General features: G+C 41.6%; 2 protein-coding genes across 2 annotated transcripts in view; one reads left to right on the top strand and one right to left on the bottom strand.

The window, feature by feature from the left end:
• Positions 1-20,118, top strand: part of rbks (ribokinase) — a 51,137-nt gene extending 31,019 nt beyond the window's left edge. Inside the window, exons 7-9 of the mRNA XM_085768448.1 lie at positions 1,502-1,593; positions 8,684-8,872; positions 19,454-20,118. Coding sequence (XP_085624574.1) covers positions 1,502-1,593; positions 8,684-8,872; positions 19,454-19,627 — 455 coding nt within the window. The 3' untranslated portion in view covers positions 19,628-20,118. The remainder of the gene's footprint in view (positions 1-1,501; positions 1,594-8,683; positions 8,873-19,453) is intronic.
• Positions 20,119-20,272: 154 nt separating this feature from the next.
• mrpl33 (mitochondrial ribosomal protein L33) lies at positions 20,273-22,421 on the bottom strand. The gene is made up of 4 exons (XM_085768449.1): positions 22,307-22,421; positions 21,951-21,969; positions 21,582-21,688; positions 20,273-20,368 (listed from the first exon to the last, which is right to left on the bottom strand). The coding sequence occupies exons 1-4, from the start codon at positions 22,326-22,328 to the stop codon at positions 20,319-20,321; spliced, it is 198 nt and encodes a 65-aa protein (XP_085624575.1). The 5' UTR covers positions 22,329-22,421; the 3' UTR covers positions 20,273-20,318.
• Positions 22,422-23,987: the final 1,566 nt, after the last annotated feature.

Below are 23,987 nucleotides of genomic sequence, written 5' to 3'. Positions count from 1 at the left end.
GAACACTTCAGTTTGTTGATGGGGGGGATTACTGAACAGACTTCTGAACCAAATAATCGATTTTTCTGAATAGATAAAAGGAGAAGTTATACAATGTCCCTTTAAGGAAGAAAAATCAGTGCATGAAAAAACAGTATTTTTGCCTGTAGTGTCTCGCCTTAAAACAGTGTGTCTAGTGAAAGATGAAGCGAGTGAGGAAGACAGAGAAGTTTCCTCTTCTTGCTAAACGGCGGCATCACATTTCAGAGATGTCTTGCAAACGGATGGAAACCAAGGAACAAATCACTTAGAGAGTGAGAGAGAGAGAGAGAGAGGGAGGAAGAGCTGGAATGAACCCAGTGTCACTTTTTCATGACATGGCCTTGGCTCATGCGAGTATACATATAGTACAGTATGAGTGTGTGTGTTAAAAACAGAGAGAGTGAGACATTATTTCCACTTTTACTCGCGAGCAGCCCAGTATCCACCTCAAAGCGCCAGGTGGCCAAAGCCCTGCACAAACCCACGCAGCTGCTCTCTTATGTGCCCACGCAAACACACACATACATACACACACACACACAGCAACTAGGCACACACTTTTTTTTGCACAGCAGACTTTGATGTCACCAACGCTGAACATATATTTCACTCACACACACACACACACACACACACACACACACACACACACACACACACACACACACACTTTCATGAGGCTTTATTTTGTACACAGAGATATCAGAATTAATCGCTTCGTCAAGCTGGGCTTATCCTCACACATACACAGAAATCATGGTATTAGATGCATTAATGCTCCATGCTCATGAATATGCATAAGACAGTGATGTGCAACACGTACAGAGGATTACTTCTGACAAACACTCCTGCTCCCTCTTTCCCTGGCTGGCTCTCTCCCTCTCTTTGCACTCCTTAACAGGCGCAGAAAGGGTCACAACTCACCCACACACTGACACACATATATGGGGTTATGCGCCTCATGTTTAATCGTCTCCTCGCTCGCACACACAAACGCACACTTCTGGGAGTGTAGGGGTTACGGCGTACGACAGGAAGCCAGAGGATGCGAGGCCGTCTCTCTACCACCAGCCCTTTTTTTTTCTCTCCTCTCCCCGTGGTGTTATTTTCCAGGGAATGCTAATTTAATCGTTTAAAAGGTGTCTTTTTATAGCAGCTTATCCACTTGAGCTTTGCCTGCGAGAGCAATCCCCAGCGGTAGCCCACTAGCCTTTGTTCCTGTAGCAAGTTTAATTAAGGTAATTCCAGACCTTGACAGTGAAGCTTAGCAGAAATGTAAAAGAAACACGGTACGATTGTAATGCGTGTCACGGAAGGACATCAAACATGTATCACTTAAAAAAAAAAAGCAAAGCTGTGACGACTATTAGCAGGTTCAACAACTGTATCTTTTGAACTGTCTCTAATGGCTGCACTGAGCTCCTTGATGCCGGTGATGAGACGATTACACTGTGCTCAATGAAACGCTTTCTTGTTACAGTGAAGACCATATTCAACCCAGCGCCGGCCATCCCTGACTTGGATCCAGATTTCTACAGAGTCTCTGATGTGTTTTGCTGTAATGAGTCTGAGGTGATGAATCACACACACACACACACTCACACACACACACATACACACATGCACACACAGTTACAGAGCAGCAGCAACAGCAGCAGGTATGCACTCTTACACAATATTTCTGCTTTTCGCACGTGCACACGCTCACATTTGCCCAGAAGCAACACGGAAACTCAAACAATTTAAGCCAGGAAGAAAAAGTGATCAAGCTGAAATGATAATTGTTGCCAGCAGATTTAATCAGCTGTGGCTAACAAGCTAATTAAACTAACATAAGCACCACAAGTTTATTGATTGATTTATTTTTTAAATTGAAATACAAAGAGTATACAATGAACAGTATACAGAAAGAACAGAAAGTAGATGAACCAGGGTAAGATACATTAAATAAAAAGGTTGTAGATGGTACAGAAATGTAATGTTTTAATCATCGTTTGATAAGAAAAAGAAAAGTCTGCACACCATCAAAAGCTCCAGAGCAATAATAATAAATTATTGCTCTGGAGCTTTTGAAGAAAAGTCTGCACACCATCAAAAGCTCCAGAGCAATAATAATAAATTATTGCTCTGGAGCTTTTGTTGGTGTGCAGACTTTTCTTTTTCTTATCATTTACTTGTTTTGTCCAGCACCCAGCATTTAGATTTAGGGATGTGCGTGCGCAATTAGTAAGTAACTTAAAATAAATCTCTGATTTCTTTTTGGAAAACAACAAAACAAGTGGTTTTCCTATTAAATTTACTTTTATGAATAAAGAATTTTACAGTAACCTTTTCCTTATCTCTTCGAATAATTATGGAAACCAAAGACAACATTTTCCCAGAGTAAAGCTCTGCATGTTGTTCATGTTTCCAGATCAGTCATTTTGGAAGAAGACGTCTGAAGCTGCATGTTTCAGGCAAAGAGACGGTTCCCTCGCTGGGTGATTCATGCAAAAGTCACAGAGACAAAGGAACAGTGTGTTGTTCTTTAATTTTCAGTGTCAAGCTAGTTAGCTCTAGTATAATGATAAGGACTAACATAAACCTGGTTATTTTCTCTGTTTGTGTTTCCAGACAGGTTCGGTTAGAGAGACGAGCGTTTAGGGTGAAGACTAAAACATATGTTTGGTAAAAAAGTAAATCTGTCTGCGCTAACGTGGGCTGACACTGTAGTTATAAACTTTCAAACATCCAATAGGTCAATTAACCCAGATGTTCCAATGGACAGATGCTGCTGTTCAAATGTGTCCAGTCACCACTCGGTAACAGTGGCAGGCTTGTTGTGCAGCTCCGAGTCAGACACAGGTAGAAATATTTCTTCTCCTCCGTGAAAAGAAGGGATCAGAGGTTTGAGATGTTGTGAGCGCCCACACATGAACACACCTTTTCACAGCGAGTCAACTCTACCCGCTGGGTCATGACCTCCCAACCGACACATCAATAATCCCACTGTAGCCTTTAGCCAGGCATGTGAACTCTCTGGTATGAAGAGGGGAGTAAATATCTATCCACCCATTTACGGTAAAAAACTGGTGTCATGACACCTTTGCTTCTTGACTGTCAGGTGAGGAGAGACGAGCGGCGGCGGGGGCAGGAGTAGATGGGAATCGTAATAAAAACAACAGGGCAGATGTGCTGCATGGCTGAGTCAGCCGCCCCCTCGGGGATGAAGTGGATGCCTGGGAGCCTCTATTTGATGTGGTGGTGCAGGGCGGAGAGACGCTGTAGCCAGGTGTGGGGACATGAAAGGGAGAGTTGACGAAGGCGCAAACTGTCTTTTCTTTCTTTTTTTAAGCAGTGTCAGGTCATGGAGGTATTGTCATGGTACAGATAACACAACATGCAGGCACAGAGAGAGAGAGCGCTATGTTTCCCACGGAATTGATGATTGATTTGAAGTTAATAATAATAATAATAATAATAATAATAATAGGGAAACGGCTTTACATGTTGCACATTAATTACAGTATATTGACTCAGTCAGCATGTTTTTTATTTAGTGCAATCAGATTAATAGCAGGTCTATTCCAAATCACTGCTTCATTCAACAACGAATGTCATATCGTGAGTAAAAGCAGCAATGACCAAATTGTATTAAATGTAGATAAATCATTTTAAAGAGGAACTATGCAGGATTTTTAGTTTAACTTTACATTTTTGCCTTAGTTAAACAGCTTCAGAGTAATAGTGATGGTTAAATAAATGACTTGTAACTTGTTAGAATGGAGGCTCTCTGCCTTCCACCTAGGGTCTCTTGGCCGTAACCCATAATGATTTGTGCTTATGACAGATAAGACTACACAAATATACACATATACAGTATGATATGCCGGTATAACATTATCCACTGCTCCATGGATTGATTTCTCTCTGACTGTGTTGAAAAACAAAAGCACATGGCCGGGAGGAGGGTTAGCAAAACAGTGAACAAGTGACCAGACTCGCATAGTTCCCCTTTAAGTTTGTTCATCCTAGAAACTAAGGTTCTCATGCTGCCTTATGTGACTGAACTGAATTTTAGGACTTGAGTTCACTGAACTAAAGAGGAAAACTATTTCAATAAGAGATTGAGCTCATTCTCAGACAGTCAGTTCATTTGACAAGAAGAACCTGCAGCTTTTGTACAGTATTAGTCAGTACAGGGACAACATGTGAGGCTTCTCCCAGTGGCTCTGTTGAATACTTGTGTACAAGAGAAGAGACTGAGAGCAAAACCAGAAGATTACATGTTCACCAGTGTTCACTTTGAAGCCGGTTCCAACCAGCCGACACCGTGCTATGTGTTATGTTTACTTTGAAATGATCGCTCAGATCATCGGGAAGTTAGAGGCTCGCTCACACCAGCTGCCATGCAGTCAATCGAATTAGAGAGAGAGAGAGAAGGGAGAGCCCGGCTTCACCCTCACAGGGTCTCACTGGCAGCTCTTGGAATGAAAGTGACTGAGGAGCTGCACAGGACTGGACACTCAGTTCATCTGTTGGCAAAGGTGCAAAGTTAGCAGCAGTGCTCATGCCAAATAGTTTGGGGGAAAAAAAGAAACAGCGACCAATGAGAGATCTCCATCATTCTGCCAGCTGACCAATGGTGTGACTCACTCACTCACTCACTCACTCACTCACTCACTCACTCACTCACTCACTCACTCACTCACTCACTCACTCACTCACTCACTCACTCACTCACTCACTCACTCACTCACTCACTCACTCACTCACTCACTCATTCACTCACTCACTGTCTACATATTAATATCAAGTTAATAAGAAAGATTAGTTAGCTTCACTAAATTGTACAGTGTTTAATTGTTATATAATGTAAAGATATTATTTTGCATGTGAACATTTCACTGCACAACAGATATTGCAGCACATTGAAGCAGGTGTGTGGTGTATTGTTCGTGTGTGTGATTGTTTGACCCTGAGGAAGTCTGCTGTGTGGTCCATATGTGTTGGTCATATTTATTATGTAACCATGCTATATCCCTTATAGTCGTACTCCAACAAAGCACAGGGCTTTGATTGCCATGCGCATCATAATTATTAGTGTGAAGAGGCAGTTAAAGCTGTAATGATTTGAACATTAGAGCTGCAGGTGGAGCCAGTGGGTTTTTTTTTTTTCAAGGCTTTTTCAGTTTAAATTGAACACTTGAAGAGTAAGAGCAGTATCAGCAGTTAACACAGCGGCCCCCCCTGGATCATTTATTACAAGGTAATGATATGCTGATCAGTTGCAGTCTAATATTAAATACATTTACTAAACATAATGTTTCACTCTTTATGGTGACTGGCTCAGTGTCACTGTGCTCATGAGCCTCATCAGCCACAGCACAGCTGCACCACTCAAGGTCATTACAGTTATTTTATATTTTTTGCTTTTATAATTCAGTTTTGCTGAAAAATCTATATATTTATACTCTTAGGTAGCTTTAGAATATTATCATGTGATAATATGACTATTTTCTATTGTAAAGCTCTTTGTGTATGGTTCTGTTTCAGTCTAATTTACTGATAATGTAATCACATTTTTGGACAGATGATTCCACCAGAGGATTGTCCTGTATATAAGGGATGACCAAAAAGTCACAATGATTGGCAGATAGAGCATAGAAATGAACATTACAAATGCAGAAAGCAAATAATTAGAAAAAGAAGAAGCACAGGTAGAAAATACAAAAAGTTCCTCATTTACAGAAGCAACAGAGCAACAACGAAAACTCCCTGTCAAAAATATAAATATACAAAGTACCACCTTGTTTCACTGTAGTCAAATGCTTTGACATCTTAGCAAGTGTGTGTTTGTGTGTGTGTGAGAGGGAGACAGAGAGATATGCACACACATGCACAGACAGCTAGAGACACATAATTCAACTTTCTCATATTCTTGTCCACAGAGGGAGGTAGATTGATTCCCTGCCCTGGTGTGAAGCTGATGACTAATAGAACAGCTCTTCTTCTCTTTTGGCATCCGGCAGCACCCGGGGAGGGCTGCGGGCTCTAAAAGCACAGATAACACTCGCTGGTTTATTTTTGAACCGTCCAAGGTCATTGTTCACTTTGACAGATCACAACCTCAGACCCCCTATTGAACACTCCTGTCAGTCAGTGCCATGACCCTCTCGTGTGCGGTTATGGCTGGCGCACACTGCGTACAGGTGTGTGTGTGTGGTCTCACCGTACCATGCTGAGGCGGAGGGGTATAAGGCAGGCTGATGGGAGGGCTTAAGGATGACAAAGTGCAGGCACCCTTTGATCCTCGGCCCACATACTAGGCTGGAGTGCTTTATAGTGAGGGGAATTATCTTTGATGTCCACCTAAGGACCTCACGTGCCAAAGTGGATCCACATTTTATCATCCACAGGTCTGAGAGGATCTCACACACTTTGATAGGAGCATGACGGCAGCAGGAAGAAATGTGTTTTAATGCCTGTGTGTTTTTGTCAGCGTCATTATCTTTAGAACGGGGCAACTTTATTTTTGTAGCTGTAATCGAAAGGGAAAGTTCACCTTAAAATAGAACTCACAATATATTTATTTTAGCTCATTAGTTGATTTCTTTTAGTCTCATTACAGAAGCTTTTTATTGACTTCAGATGGATAAGAAGTCTTTCATTATTTTACATTTTACAACTGGTAATTTATTTTGTAAAAGAAGCATTATTATGTTTTTTTTATAAGTGCAATGAAGTGATTCATAATTGGTGATTTTTAAAGAAACTGAGAGGAAAAATGCTTCAAAAACAGATCACATGAAGCGGACATTACCTGACGTAAAAAAACAAAACAAATATTGATTGTGCGCGTATGTTTTTTCTTTTCTTTTCTTTTCTTTCGCTTTTTTTGAACCAGTGCTCAGCAACAATTTAATTTTATTTCATTTGCATAACTGTGAACACATAGATTTTGACCCTTCATAGAAATGTCCCAGAGCACATTGAGTAAAAATGTCTAAATAAATAATACTTGATCCAGAAAATGTATCAGAGCATCACAACACTTTCCATCTTTCCATCACTAAATTCTAAATAAATTGGTCATAATTAAATGATGCTTTCATGTGGCAACTAACTCATCAAACTCATCCAACATCTGCTGTGCTCATTTCCTCTTGATTACACATCAAAGCCAATATCAGGATCAGATTTATTGTCACTTCCATAGTTTAGGCTTGAATACATGAGTACAAGAAAACATTATCCTCCAGTCTATATGACAAGTTAAAATAAAATACAGACACGTCTCTCTCTAACATTTATATTTCAAATATGAAAATGTGCTATAATATAAATTTTCCTTATAACACCACCAAAGGATATTGATGAACTGCATCAGTTTGTCTTTTATGATTTGTCTACAGACACCCAACTTTAGATATTCACATTATTAAACTGAGTCTAATTATGTGAAATGTCATTGAAGCACAATTTCCATGACAAAAATAGAAATAAATAAATCATACAGATATTTACTCTTTTTTTTTTTAAATTTCTCCTCTTTGATATCAATGAATTGTATTCTTAAGGTAAAATCATAGACTGTATAAAGGGTAAAATGCAGCAATTTGCTTAAAGACTTGACACAATCTCAATTGTGTGAATATATATATTACAATATATATATATATATAGCCTATATATATATATATATACACACACATTGAGATTGTGTCAAGTCTATATATATATATAAATAAATGAGAGTAATAGCAAATAAAATCAATCTACACAGTAAAAAATATAATGTAAACATTAAGTATGAACTTTAAAGAATGTTACACTATTTATTCTTATAAAGATTCCTTTTACATAAATCGTATAGTTTGATTGTCAGAACTCAGAGATACAGAGTACTTCTGAGAAAATTATTTTCAAAATAAACAGCTGCCTCTCAACTCCAGCAGATAATAGTGTGTGGATTTTTATGAGGACTAGAAGTTTAGAGAGCGGCTGTGGTTCTGAGTTTCCGTGAAGCTCCACCTCAGCTGTAGAGTCCTGCTTTGTCACCGTTTAGTCATTTTGGAGGCAGATGAAGCAGCGTAGTCAGAGGATCTACTCTTTGAAAGCGTTTGGCCCGCAGACTGCTCCTACATCCAGCAAATCCTTCACAGACCTAACGTGTTTTATGAGTCTGTCTGACCACGGTCAGTGTGCACTGACTCATGCCAGAACTGTTAATACAAAACAGCAAGCAGGCAATGGACCTGTAAAGGGTAAGTGATTAAGGATCATTGGACAATAATAGTTGGTTGTACTGGACAACATTCAACAAACTAAATTAGTGTTTATTAAAACACAAAAAAAGCAAAAAGTGAAGGCATGCATGTTTCACACAGTCATTAGAATTGTTTTTTTTCCTTGGGGAATTCCCATAATGCAGTTCTTTATTTATCCAGCCATTATCCCACACCAGTGTTGGTTTTAGTCTATCTTTAATTTTAATTCTAACCTCTGATTAACGTGGCTCTCTGACCCAGGAATGAAAAAAAAAATCCTACCCTGGAACCCTGGTTTAGGAGTAAATGCCAGAGGAGAAACAGTGTGCCATTATCATTTTATTCTAAATGAGATAAATGTCTAAATGCAGTGTTGTGTATGTGATTATTATACCCTGAACCTTTGCATACAGGCCGAGCTGCTGACTGGATCCTCTGTAGCTAATGTGGAGGAGGCACATGGAGCCGGTCAAGAGCTGCTGAAGAGAGGCTGCGGGTCGGTCATCATCACTTTGGGACCACAAGGCTGTGTGGTGCTCAAGGCACGGGAGATTACCTCAAAACATATTACAACTGCTGCGGTTACGGCAGTGGATACTACGGTAAGCACGTTTATCATACTGTACATGTACAGTGGCATGCAAAAGTTTGGGCACCCCTGGTCAAAATCTCTCCTAAAGGGATAGTTCAGCTTTTTTGATCACATCGCGCTGCACAGAGACACAGGCAATACACTGTTGTCAGCGTATCATACAACCACACTTAAAAAAAAAGCTGAACTATCCCTTTAATGTGAACAGTTAACAAGGAAGATGAAGTGATCTCCAGAGGGCATAAAGTTACATATGACACATGCCCTTTACATTATAAACAATATAATTTGTTTTCATTTTCATCTTTTACATTTACAAAATGACAGAAAAGGAAAAGGGCCTTCAGCAAAGGTTTGTCCATCCTGTATAGTTACATGTAGTAGCTAGTAGCCCCCCCTTTGTAAACTATCACAGTGTGTAAATAGTAAATATCTTGTCTGATACCTTGGTCAAAGTTATCTGAGAGCTCAAGTCTCCTGGGTTTCCCATTCTTTTGCAGGCTGCTGCTTTGTTTCCCTTTTTCACTCTAAAACTGTAGGAAACGCTGATATTGTTTGACATGGGGTGCTCAGACTTTTCCATGCCACTGAAGTTGTTGTTTTTTTTCAATTAACTTAAAAGAATATACGGTATGTTTAGAAATTGCTTTGGTCCAACATTAACATCCTAAACATTTCTCTGGTTATTTAAACCAGAGAAATTAGCAAATCACATTTAAGAAGGTCCATTGTATACTGTAAGTACAGAAAAATATCCCAACACAATTAAAATAGATTGTTGTCAGACATCCATATTAATCTCATCCCTCCTGACTTTAATGCTCTGATTGCTCGCTCATTTACAACTTGGGTCACATGTTCAAGTTCAGGATGAATCACTAACACCCTGATCCACTGCCACCATCAGGTAGAACACTGAATTTATCCACTGATGATTCAAAACTGAAATGATGAATCACCTGCAACTACTTTGATTATCTATTACTAATTTAATTGATTATTCAAGCAGAAATGACCCATTGCAGTCCCAGTGCAGTGACGCCACACATCTGCATAACTAATAACGCTACCAACAGAGTTGTCGTGTTGTTAAAAGTGAGATTTCTGTGTGTTCTTTGATCATAAAGCAGCTCTTACTTTGTGATGTCACTGCTCTAAACCAAGCCCCGCCCACCTTGATCCAACCCAACAGTTTTTTTGGTTGTTTTACCTTAGATCAGACTAGAGTCAGCCAATCAGAAGAGAGGCACAGAGCTTCATCTTCTCCGATTGGCTGACACTGGCACCAGAGAGAAACTGAGATGTGAAACTATCACCAACATGAATATTATCCTCTTATGAATCCACACTTAGAATAAAAGTGAGCATAGAAAAGTGTAGAATACGGAGCTTTAAATTACATATTGTTCTCTACCCTCTCATGAAACACTTGGTCAGAGAGAAAATCAGCATACTTTCTGATCTGAAGACTCTTTAAAAGCACATTTCCACTGCAAATGTTCAGAAACCTGTGCGACTACTGTTCCGCAACAAAGCAGTGTCACACACCGGGTTTTTATGGGCCTATTCATCTGAGTACTAGCAGCCCTGGTGGAGCTACAGATCTGTCTGTTGCTCAAGTGGAAAGGCTTTAAGAAACACTCAACATGGGGATGTGGTGACCACCAGCTGTTTCCCCTCCTTGATTCTAATCTTTAAAGGAGGCCAGCATCACTTGACTCATTTCACACCCGGCCTCTGTGGCTTGTTGTCGTCACAGGGGCCTAGGCTGCGCGTTTGTGTATCCGGTCTCTTGAGGGTTTTGTGGGGCCTGTGTTCTACCAAAGCAAAAATGCGTCATCGCACAGAGAGGTGTTAATCACCTTTTTGTTATTAGCAGGTTTTGATTGCAGCTTTCTGATTGTTTGTGTAATGGATTCTATTACTGAGCGGTTCCTCTCTCGGGGGACTTTCACTGTGCCGTGGTTTCCAGAAGCCGGGTCATCGGACAGTTTGGTAAAAACTGGAGTGAAGCAATTCCAGAGCATGTGGCCTTAACTTTACAAGAAACCAACACACAACACATCAGGTATTGTGAAAGTGAGGACGAAAGCAAAACCAGTGTGTGTCACGCAGAGAAAGCGCAGGACACTGAGGGCGGCAGCGCTAACTCGTCATGGTCCCAGGTCACTTTGTCTTCTTAAAGGGATAGTTCAACATTTTGGCAAATTGGCCCATTGCCATAATCCCTATAGTCATAGCAGTAGGTTTGTTACCTTTAATTGTCGGTGCAAGCTATTTTTAGAACGGCGGAGCAGAGCCGTGAGCTGCTCAGAGCTACGTTATGGAGGCTAATGGGATTTCTTGGTTTCCCTCATCAAACTCATCAAATACACAATCCAACAACTCCAAAATTCTCTGGTGGACAAGTTGAAACCTGCACATTCACCACGCTATGAGATAATAACACAACGTTACGAGATGGAGCCGTTTTACAGGTAGGTAAATACAGAGACTGCTTGCTGAAAAACTGTCCATGAACGCAACGCGCATCAGCGGTTTTGCATGAATTTACCTCTAAAACAACTCTGTCTGGTAACGTTCTGTTATTATCTCATAGCGTGTTGAATGTGCAGGTCACAACTTGTCCACCAGAGTGTTATGGAGTTGCTGAATTGTGTATTTGATGAGTTTGATGAGGGAAACCAAGAAATCCCATGAGCCTCCGTAGCGTAGCTCTGAGCAGCCGTTCTAAAAATAGCTTGCACCGACAATTAAAGGTAACGAACCTACTGCCATCTATCACTATAGTGATTATGGCAATGGGCCAATTTGCCAAAATATTGAACTTTAACTTTAACTTTACAAGAAACCAACACACAACAATCACACATCAAGTATTGTGAAAGTGAGGACGAAAGCAAAAACCAGTGTGTGTCACGCAGAGAAAGCGCAGGACACTGAGGAGCTGAACGGCGGCGCTGACTCGTCATGGTCCCAGGTCACTTTGTCTGTTTCAGAACAAAGAGCCGGCTCTCTTTCACCTCCACCGTGCCCCCATGTTTCCAGGCAGACAGACATAACTTCACTTATTCACTGTCTTCACTCTCCGCATTTCCCAATAGCCCCCAGGAGAACTTACCCACCACCCCTATCCCCCTCCTCTCCTCCTCCTCCTCCTCCTCCTCTCCCGTGACTCACCTCTTGGGCCTGCATCAGTCAGCAGAAAGCTGTGGTCGGGCCTGCTGCATGTCCCCCCGCTTAGACACACACACACACACACACACACACTCTCACCCCACCCCTCCTGTTCTTTGATGGGCCCATAAATTCTGGAGTGTTTAACTCTTTTGGACATCATAATCCCTCTTCCAGTAAGCCCCTTTTCTTTTTACTGGAGAGGGGAAAAAACAACAGGTTGTTATCAAGATCATTATTCACTTCTCTCAGGCTGTTCTAGTAACTGGGGCCTTTTAGTTATAATTACTGGACCACTTCTGTTATTTCTGCTCTGACTCTGTTGTTTTATTTTCTCTCTGTGTTGCAGCAGTGACAGATGTCTTTTTTTTTTTTTTTTTAAAGAAAAAGGGCTGGCTTCAAGATTGTCAGAACCGGGGTTTTTTGTTGCTGTTGCTGTTGTTGTTTTGTGTCGTTCCTGTGTAGATGAAGCCGCGCATTCGCCTGCGATTCTTCAACATCAACACAATGAGTCACTCGTGGTTTCTCACTATTTTAGCTACTGTTGAGCCGGGTGCTGTGACGAGCTCTCGCTGTGACACAGTCCACCTTTTGTCTCCGTTCGCGTTCTCTGGAGTGTCATGTTTCTGATCGATCCAGCTCGGCTGACGGATTTGCCAACATGGCTGTTAAATAATTTGGCTTCTCTCCCTCTGCGACTGTTTCTTCATCTGCTCCTCCTGCAAACACGTTTTTTTAAAACAGCGCAAAGCAATTACGGGGCTGAGTCAGGGTCCTGAATCTGAATCTGGATGCACAACAAACAAAAGCGGATCCACTCGTCTACTGCGGGTCTCCCTTGCTCCTCCATTTGGCTCTCTTTTGTTTTAAATTGAGTCCAGGCTTCCCTTCGCTGAGATCAGAACCTCAGCTGTTTTTTGTGTGGACAGTTAGATGAGTCCACGGTGTACACACACACACACACACACACACACACACACACAAACACACACACACCAAGAGCCATTTCGCCCCAGCAGGACTTGGGTGGCCTCGGTTTCCACTGCTCCGGGAGGTCCAGTGTGTAGGGAGAAAAGGTAGACAGTCGGGTCTAAACCAGACATTACAGCTGTATGGTCAAATTATTGCCAGTCTTCTTCTCCTATGACTGGAGACATGGACGGACCAATTGCATGAGTCCTAAGGTAAGGGAATACCTTCCCGAGCACGGCATTCTTCAGCCCTGCAACTTCTGGATCAGCATGACACAATGAGAAAAAACTGCCACATCACCATGTTATAATGGACTGCACATGCTTCACCAGCTGCTGTTCATTAACCCAGATGTCAAGGCTGGTCCTCTGCTGTTGATGGGTGTTATACACAAAAGGCTAAGAGAGGATTTAGACAAGGCAGTGTAGATGGATCAAAGATGTTAGCGCTCTAATTGGTCCAATTAAAAGTGTTTTTGATCTTGCCTCGTTTCTTCAGAGGAGTCCTGTGCACCCGCCGTTGTTTTTTTTGTTTTTTTTTACGGGAAGCTTCCGGATATGGAAGCCGCACCGTGACTCATCGCGGCCCCTCGGTGGCTCTTTTGCTCTCCCCGGGGTGCCGGCCATTGACAAAAGGCTGCAGGCCTCAGGAGCTCCATCTGTCATAGCAGGATGGGAGATGCAGGAGCCCCCCACCCACCCACCCACCCACCACCACCACCACCACCACCACCACCCTGGCTCAGAAATACAGTGACAGTTCTTGGGGGTTCGAACGGTTCAGTGGGTGCAGCAGACTCTCTGTGAAATGAAAGTGTGGATCTTTCCCTGAGATCTGCATTTCTATAGGATTATTTCAGTTTTTTTTTTTTTTTTGTCTGCGTTTTGGAGCTCAGTGCTCGTCGCTGTAGCGTTTCCACGCTGCACTTTGCAAAAGATCAATTGTCAATCAAACCGTGTGGGCGCTGCTGCCGTCTTTGTCCTTGGATTCTCTGTTGATGGACTTCAGAGTTTTCTGTGTGCGCTCCTTTGTTTGTCTGTACAGCCATGGCGGTTATTGCTTCTTGCGTTAAGTATTCAGCTCCTCTGTTTATTCCAAACACACATAGCACTCACACTGCTGTCAGAGGCAATACAAATTTTTTTTTTTAAAAAGGTCACTTCCGTGGAGTTTTGACAGTGAAAGATTACCGGTTACAGAAGTGTTCCTTACAGCAAATGGAAAGATTTCAATCACTGCAGGTTTATCAGCGTTGACTCATTGTAAAACATACACAAGTCTGTCCCAGAGAGGGTGGAAACATTTATACACCCTGCCTACCTGTAACTGTTAATATTACTATAGATTTCCAATGGTACTGTGATAAGATTTCAGACCCCCCTAAAGTGGACCATACCATTATTTGTCTATTAGCAGGCTGGTAGTTCAGTTAACTATCTAGTTTGTTTAATGAGGCTTAGAGTATCAACCAGCAGAGGATGGTTGTTGCAGAGTTTAACCATCAATATAAAGTTGAGTTTATTATTTCATTTTAAATGTGTTTTGTGTGCTGCTGTTTTTTTATTAGTTTTTTTTCCTATTTTATTTTTTTTTGTGTCATTTCTACATTTTGGAAATATTCTTTCACTCAGTTTGGACAATTAAGTTGGATTAGAATACATCTAATTCAATTTACTTTTATTGGTATAGTGCCAAATCATAATATACATTATCTGATTAAATGGTAATCATTGATGTATGTGCTGAGGGGCCATGTAATTATATTAAGTAGTGGTGGAAAGTAACCAAGCACATTTATCCTAAGTACCATACTGAAATACTATAGTTTTTCCATCTTCTGATACTTATTTCCACTCTACCACGTTTATTTAACTGCTTTATTTAAACAATCAGGACATTGTGAAGGCTGTAATACCACAGGACACAGAAGCACACTTGTGAACGCAAAATCCCCCTGCCCCCCCCCCTCAAGTATGTCATTGCATTCTGGTCACAAAATAGCGAAATATGAGATAGTTTAATTCACAAAAAAAAAAATGCGGTTCATCCCCTTTCTTATCACATGCTTGTGTTTCAGTGTCACACTGCAAACCCATCAAGCAGCGCTGAACCTCTGAAACCACTCTCTGTTGGTGTGGTGAGCATCTCACACACTCGTCTGCCATCCTAATTTCAAACTTCAGCCTGAGCCACCAGCAGAAAACAGGCAGAGGAACGCCACGGAGGTCAAGACGCGGCGGACGGAGCCGGCCCGGCACGAGCATCACAGCTCATCTGCGCCAAGTGCTTGTGTCAGTTGATTGACGGGCCTGTAGATCTAACCTTCACCAAAGTGTGTCGAGGGCAGCGGCGGCGGGGCTGAAGGGGGTAGCGCTTGTCAGCCCCATTGAGCTTCATTCACTGGATCCTGTAGCGTCACATGCCAGTCTTAGAGAAGTTGTTAGCAAGACGGAGAAGGTTGGATGGAGGCTGGGACTGTACAGTCCATTGAGCCATGGATGGAGGAGTGAGGTCTGCTGTTGTTAGTTTGTATGTATGTAGTCCAGTTATTTAGAAATGGATACAAGTTGTGAAATGAAGGGGATTTTACTTCTGTTTCATCACACCTTTGAGTCTGGTATTTCTAGGTTTGTCAATGAGATTATGAGACTTCCCAGGTGGGATGTTGATGAATATTGTTACAGTGAATATTTGGAAATAAGCTTGTATTTTCAAAGGCCAAACAGATGACTCCAGGATCATTATCATATGTGGTTGCGTCATCGTGTGTATGTCTCGATGACTTAAACACAGATACTCCCTCATAACCTCATAACCAATTTTTAATCCAAAAAAGTGTAGTTAAAGGGACAACGTGGAGTTTTTTTGGGGGGTATAAAAAAGTCTCATATTAAAGGGACAACGAGGAGTTTTGGAAAAGCGAAGCATTTTCACACTACATTTATGAGCCTCCGCGCGCACCGTAAAATTCTTTGACCGGCGCAAGACGGACTCATGTTTTCATTCATCAAGAATTAAAGTCAGAGGTTCAAAGAGGTTCACATACCGTCGTAGTTCTGACCATAAACGGCGATTCGGCTGCGTTATTCTCATGACTCGTTTCGAAACCGAAAGTAAGGAAACGCTGGTCGGCTCGACCAGCATTTCCACCACCACTAATAATAACAAAATAACGATAGAGACAGAACGATATATTTATCGAAAATGGGCCCATTAACAAGTGTGGGTAGCATAGATTCATCCACATTAACGTGAGACTTTTTTATAACCAAATAGAAACTCCTCGTTGTCCCTTTAATGTGGATGAATCTACATTACCCACACTTGTTAATGGATCCATTTTCGATAAAAATATATTGTTTTGTCTCTATCATTATTTTGTTATTATTATTAGTGGTGGAAATGCTGGGCGAGCATTTCCTACTTTCGGTTTCGCGGACGCTGCCCGGCGGGTCATGGTAATAACGCTGCCGAATCGCCGTTTAAGGTCGGAACTACGGCGGTATCCGATCGTCTTCCAACCTCTGACTTTCATTCTTGATTAATGAAAACATTCTTGGCAAATGTTTTCACTTTCATCTGTCTTGCGCTGGTCCAAGAATTTCACTGTGCGCACGGAGGCTCATGGGAAATGTAATGTGATTGATTTGATTGATTTCCAAAACTCCTCGTTGTCCCTTTTAAACATGTGTTCACTGCAGCTCAAGCTTCTCTTCTGATTGGCTGATTTTTTGGGGTGACGTACAGATTTAGACGAAAATGTTTCATTGCTCTCTACTGTATGACTATCTAGTATTGCTATCCCACAGAGGGCTGTGCAGTCAGCTTTCTGTTATGTGTTGCTTTCTCTACATGTGTTGTGTTGTTGATAAAGTTAAAAGAAACCAAAAAAAAAGAAAGGAAAAAAGTTGAACAGTGAGTCAGGATGAGCCAGGCCTTGTTGAGGGTCATCACAAAGTCACAGAAGTCCTGACAGCTTGTTTTAAAGGCTCAGTGTCTGAACACAGGCTGAGTGCATTTCTCTGTGGACTGGGGTTTGATACATTCACAGTAATAATACACAATGTAAAAATGACTTTCCAAAATTTGGCACCTTAACAAGACAATTTAACAAGCTGCTTCATCAGACATTCAGGGCCCAGCGTCACAAAGAGAGAGTTCCAGATCACATTCTCCTCGTACACTGCTCTAACTGTTGAGAGTTCTTCCAAAAGACAAACACATCCAGCTGAGCGGGTGAATACAGCTCCTCAGTTGTCCAATTTGGAAAAAAAAAAAGTTTGAAGTTACCCAGAATTCATTGTACCACAGCTGGGCTTATGATACTCAAGAAATGAAAAGCTTAAAATGAATGAATCTAGTCTGTGTTTTGTTTTATTGCACCTTTTTTATGTTATAGAACAAATATGAAAAATGACACGATAAAAAAAGAATAAATCATGAAATAAAACTTAATGATTTATTACCTGTAAAGTTAATTGTGGAATTGTGGCGAAACCTTCACTCCTAACTGGTTTCAGTATTTTTAGACCCTGAAAATAATAGAATTCCAGCCAGAGCAATTAATATGTTATTATATTTTGAACATGAAATATATTACATTTTATCTTTCATCAGACAGCTACTGTGATAATGTCTATTAGAAAAAAAATTGCCCTAATTGCTAGTATCTGCTGCCAGGAACCTGTCTCTGCCTGCCTGGACTGGGGGACGGGCCAGAGCCAAACCTGTGGGACAGCTTCACCAAAGCCTTCTTTCCAAACGCTCGGCCGTATTGTGGCCCAGCCCAAGCACCAGACAGGAGACATAAACATAGCACCACTTTAAACATGGAAATCCACTAGGCCTGTGAAATGTTTCAGCTCTGATCTCACTCTTTCCAGCATCTCCCCACCAGTCCAGGACCAGGACTCACCCAGCGGAGGTGGGGTTGGTTGGGGGGGGGGGTTTGGGTGCTTTTGACCGAATCTAGTGTGTCATCCATGCCCCCCCCCTCCCCCTCCACAGGTGCCCTGTCCATGGTGGGCCCCCGTTCGGCCCTCTGTGCCCCTGTTTATCGCAGGGCACAGCCCGCTCTGGGGTCAGGGTCAGGGTTTTTTTTTTTTTTTTTCCGCCTTTTGCCACTGAATCATCCTGCAACAACTGACAACCTTTAGTCTAACAAAAGGGTTACTTTGAGGTTGGAGGGTGAAGGGGGGGGTGGGAGGGGCCTGGCCTTAACAGAGGTGCTCAGACGAGCGAGTGCAGTGAAGCTCTTTTGAGAGCCGAAGTGATGAGTAATGGAGCAGGCTTGTGAGAACCAGTGTCGGGGGGGGCATTTGTGGTTAAACATGAGCGTGTCGCCACATACCATTGTGCCTTTTCCCATCAGCACCCCCCCCCCCCCTTTCTCGGTGCCCCGTCCCAGCCAAACCCCCCACCAACCCCCACCCCCCAGGGCGTAGACGGCACATTCCATCTCTATCAATAGATGGGGATGAAAAAAGAGATGATTTATCTGTTCATAGAGATAGCCAAACCCAGAGTGCTGGCAGCGACCATGAAGCCACTGACGGCTGATTAAAGCAGGCATGTGCTATTCAGCTGACTCTGAGGAGCTATTTGTTTTTGTTTTTTGATGACTTTGTTTAAGAATAAAGTTTTTAAAAAATCAATACATTTGGTAACACTTTATAATAAGTATACACTATTATGGATTAGTTAAGCATTAATAAATACTGAATTCATCATTTATACCGCATTAATACTCATTAGTTAGTGCTTATCAATGATGAGTAAAACATTTTTAAGTGTGTTTATAAACTACATATTAATGAGTATTTACATTATAAATGATGAATTCAGTAAAGCTTAATTCTTAATAGTGTGTACTTTAAAAAAAAAAAAAAAAAATTGGATTGGTCAGATCAATGCACTTCAATTTATTTTGTTTTTTAAAAATATTCAAAGATGCTGTGCAACTAATATAACCACATTCATATTTACTCAGTTTCTAACACCTATTTAGATGATGATTCAGCTCACATCATGAGGTCTTTGCGTGTTTTCATGATTAATAGCCACTAATACAGATGTTTTTCTTAAAGCGCTGACTGAGACATATTTTCACACAGGGTAGAAATTCAGTAACTCACTTCTACTGGTTGGCGCTCCAGGCGACAGCACAAGACCTGAGGAGAGGAGCTGATAAGTGCCACAGCACCCCCTACTGTTCACAGTGTGCTGAATTTGAAAATGAATCCAACACTCTTATCATCTTTTTATACAACCTTCAAAACACAGAATCAAACATCTTAAACAGTGACAGTTATGAGATTCCATGTGGATTTCACATATTTCACATATGTCAGCTGGGATGGATGAATGAGTGTGAGATACGCAGAGGAACTGTCTGCCACACAGGTGAATTTTGATAAAGCTTTATGATATTGTTTGTCCCCAGGGAGCTGGAGACAGCTTTATTGGAGCGCTGGCATTTTACATGGCTCATTATCCCACAATGCCTTTGGAGGAGATGGCCAGCAGAGCCAATCAGGTGGCGGGAGTGAGCGTGCAGGCTGTCGGCACGCAGACGTCTTTTCCCTTCAAGAAGGACCTGCCAGGTGAGCTGTTCTGAGAACAGCGCATCAGCAAGTAGACTCCAGTTTAAAATGGACCAATTATGGGATGGATCTGATTGAATGTGATCACTGGCTTCTGAAATTGACATGATGATGAAATATGATGTTTGAAGACTCTAATGAACATGACTGGACTGTCATAACTTACTATATGAACAGTGTCTATGTGATGACACAGCCTCCAATGACACAAATGTTTTTGTACAACTTTTTTAATTTCAATGGTTTCAAACTGTTTAATAAGTGACAAACATCGTAACACTTAAGCTTCTACTGCACAGAACAGACTTGATTTAGTGAATTACCCAAATAAATCATATTTCACTCATGGCTTAAATAATATTTACCCAGTTTTTTGACTGAAATGTAATCAGTGATACATTGTGTATAAATCTGCTTGACAGTTATTATTACATGATGACAATTGTACACTCAAGCTGGAGTTTCTTGTTTTAAAGCGGTGGCAATACAGGCTTTGTTGAAGCTCGGCCCAGTTTCCCATAATGCTGAGCTGGAGAAGTGAGGAGAGTGGAGGCCTTCTGACGCATCCAAGAGGAAATCTTCTGACCACATGTCGACCAGCCAATTAACAGCTCTGATTACAAACGCCTTGTATCATCCATGGGAATAGGAAATGTCTGTTTAAACCCTGTAGGTTTATGTTGTCCATGTATTTTGGGGGCATTTTTAAATCGATCTGATCTTCTTCTTCTCAAAGAAAAGAACGTGCTTGTTCACTGCAAAGAGAGAAAAAAAACAGATTTGAAGTGACAGTGTTTGAATGGAATAAAATAACAAAACTTTACATCACGTGATTAGAAAGTGAACTGTCCTGGTCCCCTTATTAGTTAAGTGATTATTTATTGGAATGTTTTGCAGCAATTCACTTTCATTATTACATCTCATCTGTGTCAATAGGCTAATCTGGACTTGTCCATTAACATACACACATAACGCCCACATTAGTATTTTGACATTGTTTTTAAACAGAGCTGCAACAATTAATTAATTGAACAGTAATCGATTATTAAATTAATTGTCAATTATTTTGATAATCAAATAATAGGTTTGGGTGGTTTTTCAAGAATAAAAAAGTCCAAATTCTCTGATTCCAGCTTCTTAAATGTGAATATTTCTGGTTTCTTTGTTCCTTTATGACAATAAACTGAGTCTCTCTTTGGTTTGTGGACAAAACAAGACATTTGAGGACGTTATCTGGTGATTTAGGAAACATTGATTGACATTTTTCAACATTTTTTTTACATTTTATTGACCAAACAACTAATGGATTAATTGTTTAAGTAATCAACAGATGAATCGATAATGAAAACAATCAATAGTTGCAGCCCTAAATACATGACCACATATCATTGGATTTGCACTGGACCCTTATAAATTCAAAACAGATTATCTATATGTGCATTACATTATATATCCTTATAACCATATCACAGCAGGTTCATAATGCTTAGAAATTACATTACAGAATGACATCATGCACTTACGTTAATGTTTCTATAATGTCTAACCTCATCTGGGTCATTAACAAAAAACAAAGAAACCTACAGACAGAGCAGAGAGTCACTAAGGCAAGTTATCTTCTGGTAAATGTTAGTGCTGTATCAGAGTGACAGGTTTATTTCTGTAGGATTTCCAACACAGTGACTGAAATTGTTCCTATGAGTCATTAGTAAATCCTCAAACAGGCTACTTTATGTCTCATTCTACATTTCTCAAACAGGCCTTTTAGAGCTGAGGAAATGATACTACATGTACAGGCTGGTGCATGAGTCCAAACAATCTTACAAGTGCACTCAAGCAAGTAGGTGCAAATACTAGAAATGAGCTTTGCTGGTGATTTAGTAGAAGTAAAGCACAGATACACAACAAAGGCCTTCCATCATGTGTCCCCTGTCCCAGCAGGACTCTGCTATGTCAGCAGGATCTTACCAAATGGATCATGTTTGCGCAGCACCAGTTTTTCTCGGAGCCGGTTCCTCTTGGTGTTGAAGCAGTAGCCCGTCCCTGCAGCGCTCATCATCTGCACCAGGACGGTCCTGACAACAGACAGCAGTTAGTCCACATCTCATGGTGCACGTCTTCACTATACAAAGAGCTGTATCTGCTACACATCAAGCCTAGGGAGCACTGGCATAAAAGCTTGTATATTATAATTATTTGTACATTTCATAATATTATTTTAGTAATCTGTGTCTCTTTGTTTTGTATTGTACTTTTATTTTAATAGGCTGAGTCTGCAATTAAGATCTGATGATGATGATGATGATGATGCAATTACTTCCACCGACTTTAACTTACTTTGACTTTGCCTTGGCCACTGTAAGAAGACAAGAGAAGAGAACACGTTTGTCAATGAGGGAGAGTAACACAAGTATATGATGTAACTAATACCAATACCAACAGCAGTGAGAGCCTAGCCCATAATAACCGCTGAATACACCCCAGTAGAAGGTGACAACAACGGAGAGTCAGTACATTCAGCGATGAAGCTGCTGCAGAAACACAACCAACACAGAGCATCCTGATGCTAACAGGGAGTTAGCTGCCGGCTAGCTGCCGGCTAACGGACAGCTTCACTCTGCTCCGGTTCAAACAGTCCTGTACTATCATACACCCGAGGCTCTGCACACACACACACCGACTGACATACTCACAGTTAACGGCGGTAAGAAACATTCTGGAGGCTATGAACCACTCCTGTTTGTCAGAAATATCAGTGCCAGCCACGGTAAGTCACATTGAGCTTTTTAAACTTCCGGTTGAACAACTACTTCCGGGTACTCTTAAAGGTGCAGTTCACCCAGACTGTGAATGCCTGTGGAAGTTATCTCTTGTAAAATATGACTGACACTGACTTCTCGTTGAGGCTCTTTATTTGCAGCTCCTCGGTGATAAACATACAGTTACACTGTGTTGACCGGAACTACGTTTACAACGGCTCTTCGTAACCTGTGTGACTCAGATCACTGCGCGCGTGGAAGCATACACAAAACAGTCCCTTATTAATACACTTACATGACATCTCCCCTCTTTTGAGTCGTAGACATTAATGTAAACAATAAACTATACCTGCAGTCTTTTCTTCAAGTAAGTAAACAACAGAGGCAGGTCAATAATAGGAGAAGATAGCAATTAACCCATAAGTGCAATTAACCTTCAGTATAGATCAGAAGAACATTCAGTAACTTGTAGCATATTAAATGATGCTTCACTTGTAAGCCCTTTTTTTTTTTCCTTTTAACAGGGCATGAATATACTGTAACACCACTGTAATAACAATAACAACAACAGTGCACAATGCACATCAACATTCACTTTTTTCCCTCTTTTTTTTTTTCTCTCTGAGGTGATGGGGTAGACTGCCCATACACCTCCATAGCTGCTGGAGATTATTCTGCTCCATTTGTTAGCAAGCTATGTGTTAAGTGAATACAAAGTCTTTGAATCTGTCAGGAGGACGGATGACTCTTCCTCTGGAAGTCACCTGAGCCTGATCATGTCCTCCAGGCTCCACTGGAACAGTCTCTCTGACAGGTGAGTCTGGACGAGAGCACAGGGGTGATGGTGGTTGCTCACTCGCCTGCGTGGTCTCTGTCTCGTCTGGCTGTTGAACAGGGAGGAAGGTTGAGCGCAGGTGGCGCCTGTTCCTCCGCAGCGTTCCACGGTCTGTCTGGATCAGGTAGGACCTTGGTGTTGTGTGTGGTTGTTGGACTGTCCCTGCTGTCTCCCATTTTGACTCTCCGTCAAGTTTCACCACTACTCTCTCTCCTCTTCTGAGAGGTGGGAGTGCTCTGACACCGTGGCGCCTGTTGTACGTGTGTCTCTCCTTCGCCTTGGCGTCAGCTTTACGCACCTTTGTGAAGTCAGGCCATTTTGGGGTGAGGACTTTGTCAATCGTGGGCAGAGTTGTCTTAATCTGGCGACCCAACATGAGCTGTGCAGGGCTGGCGCCCGTGGCTTGTAGCGGCGTGGCTCTGTAGCTCATAAGAGCCAGGAACGGGTCTGTCTGCCGAAGAATCTTTTTCGCCGTCTGAACAGCCCTCTCAGCCTCACCGTTGGACTGGGGGTAGTGAGGGCTGGAGGTGATATGTTTAAAGTCATAAGCAACAGAAAAGCTTTGAAACTCCTTACTAGAAAACTGTCGGCCGTTGTCAGTGAGTAGCTCCTCTGGACACCCCCACCTGGCGAAGATGTTCTTCAGACGCGCACAGGTGGTCCTACTGGTCATGTCAGGTAAGTGCGCTATTTCCAAGTAGCGAGAAAAATAATCAATGACAATGAGGTAGTTTTTCTTTTCATACTCACAGATGTCGGCTCCGACCTTCTGCCACGGCC

Source organism: Trachurus japonicus, chromosome 22 (assembly GCF_045865225.1).
Source record: "Trachurus japonicus isolate A0001 chromosome 22, Traja_1.0".
Lineage (NCBI taxonomy): Eukaryota > Metazoa > Chordata > Actinopteri > Carangiformes > Carangidae > Trachurus > Trachurus japonicus.
This window is presented reverse-complemented; position numbering and strand designations above follow the sequence as displayed.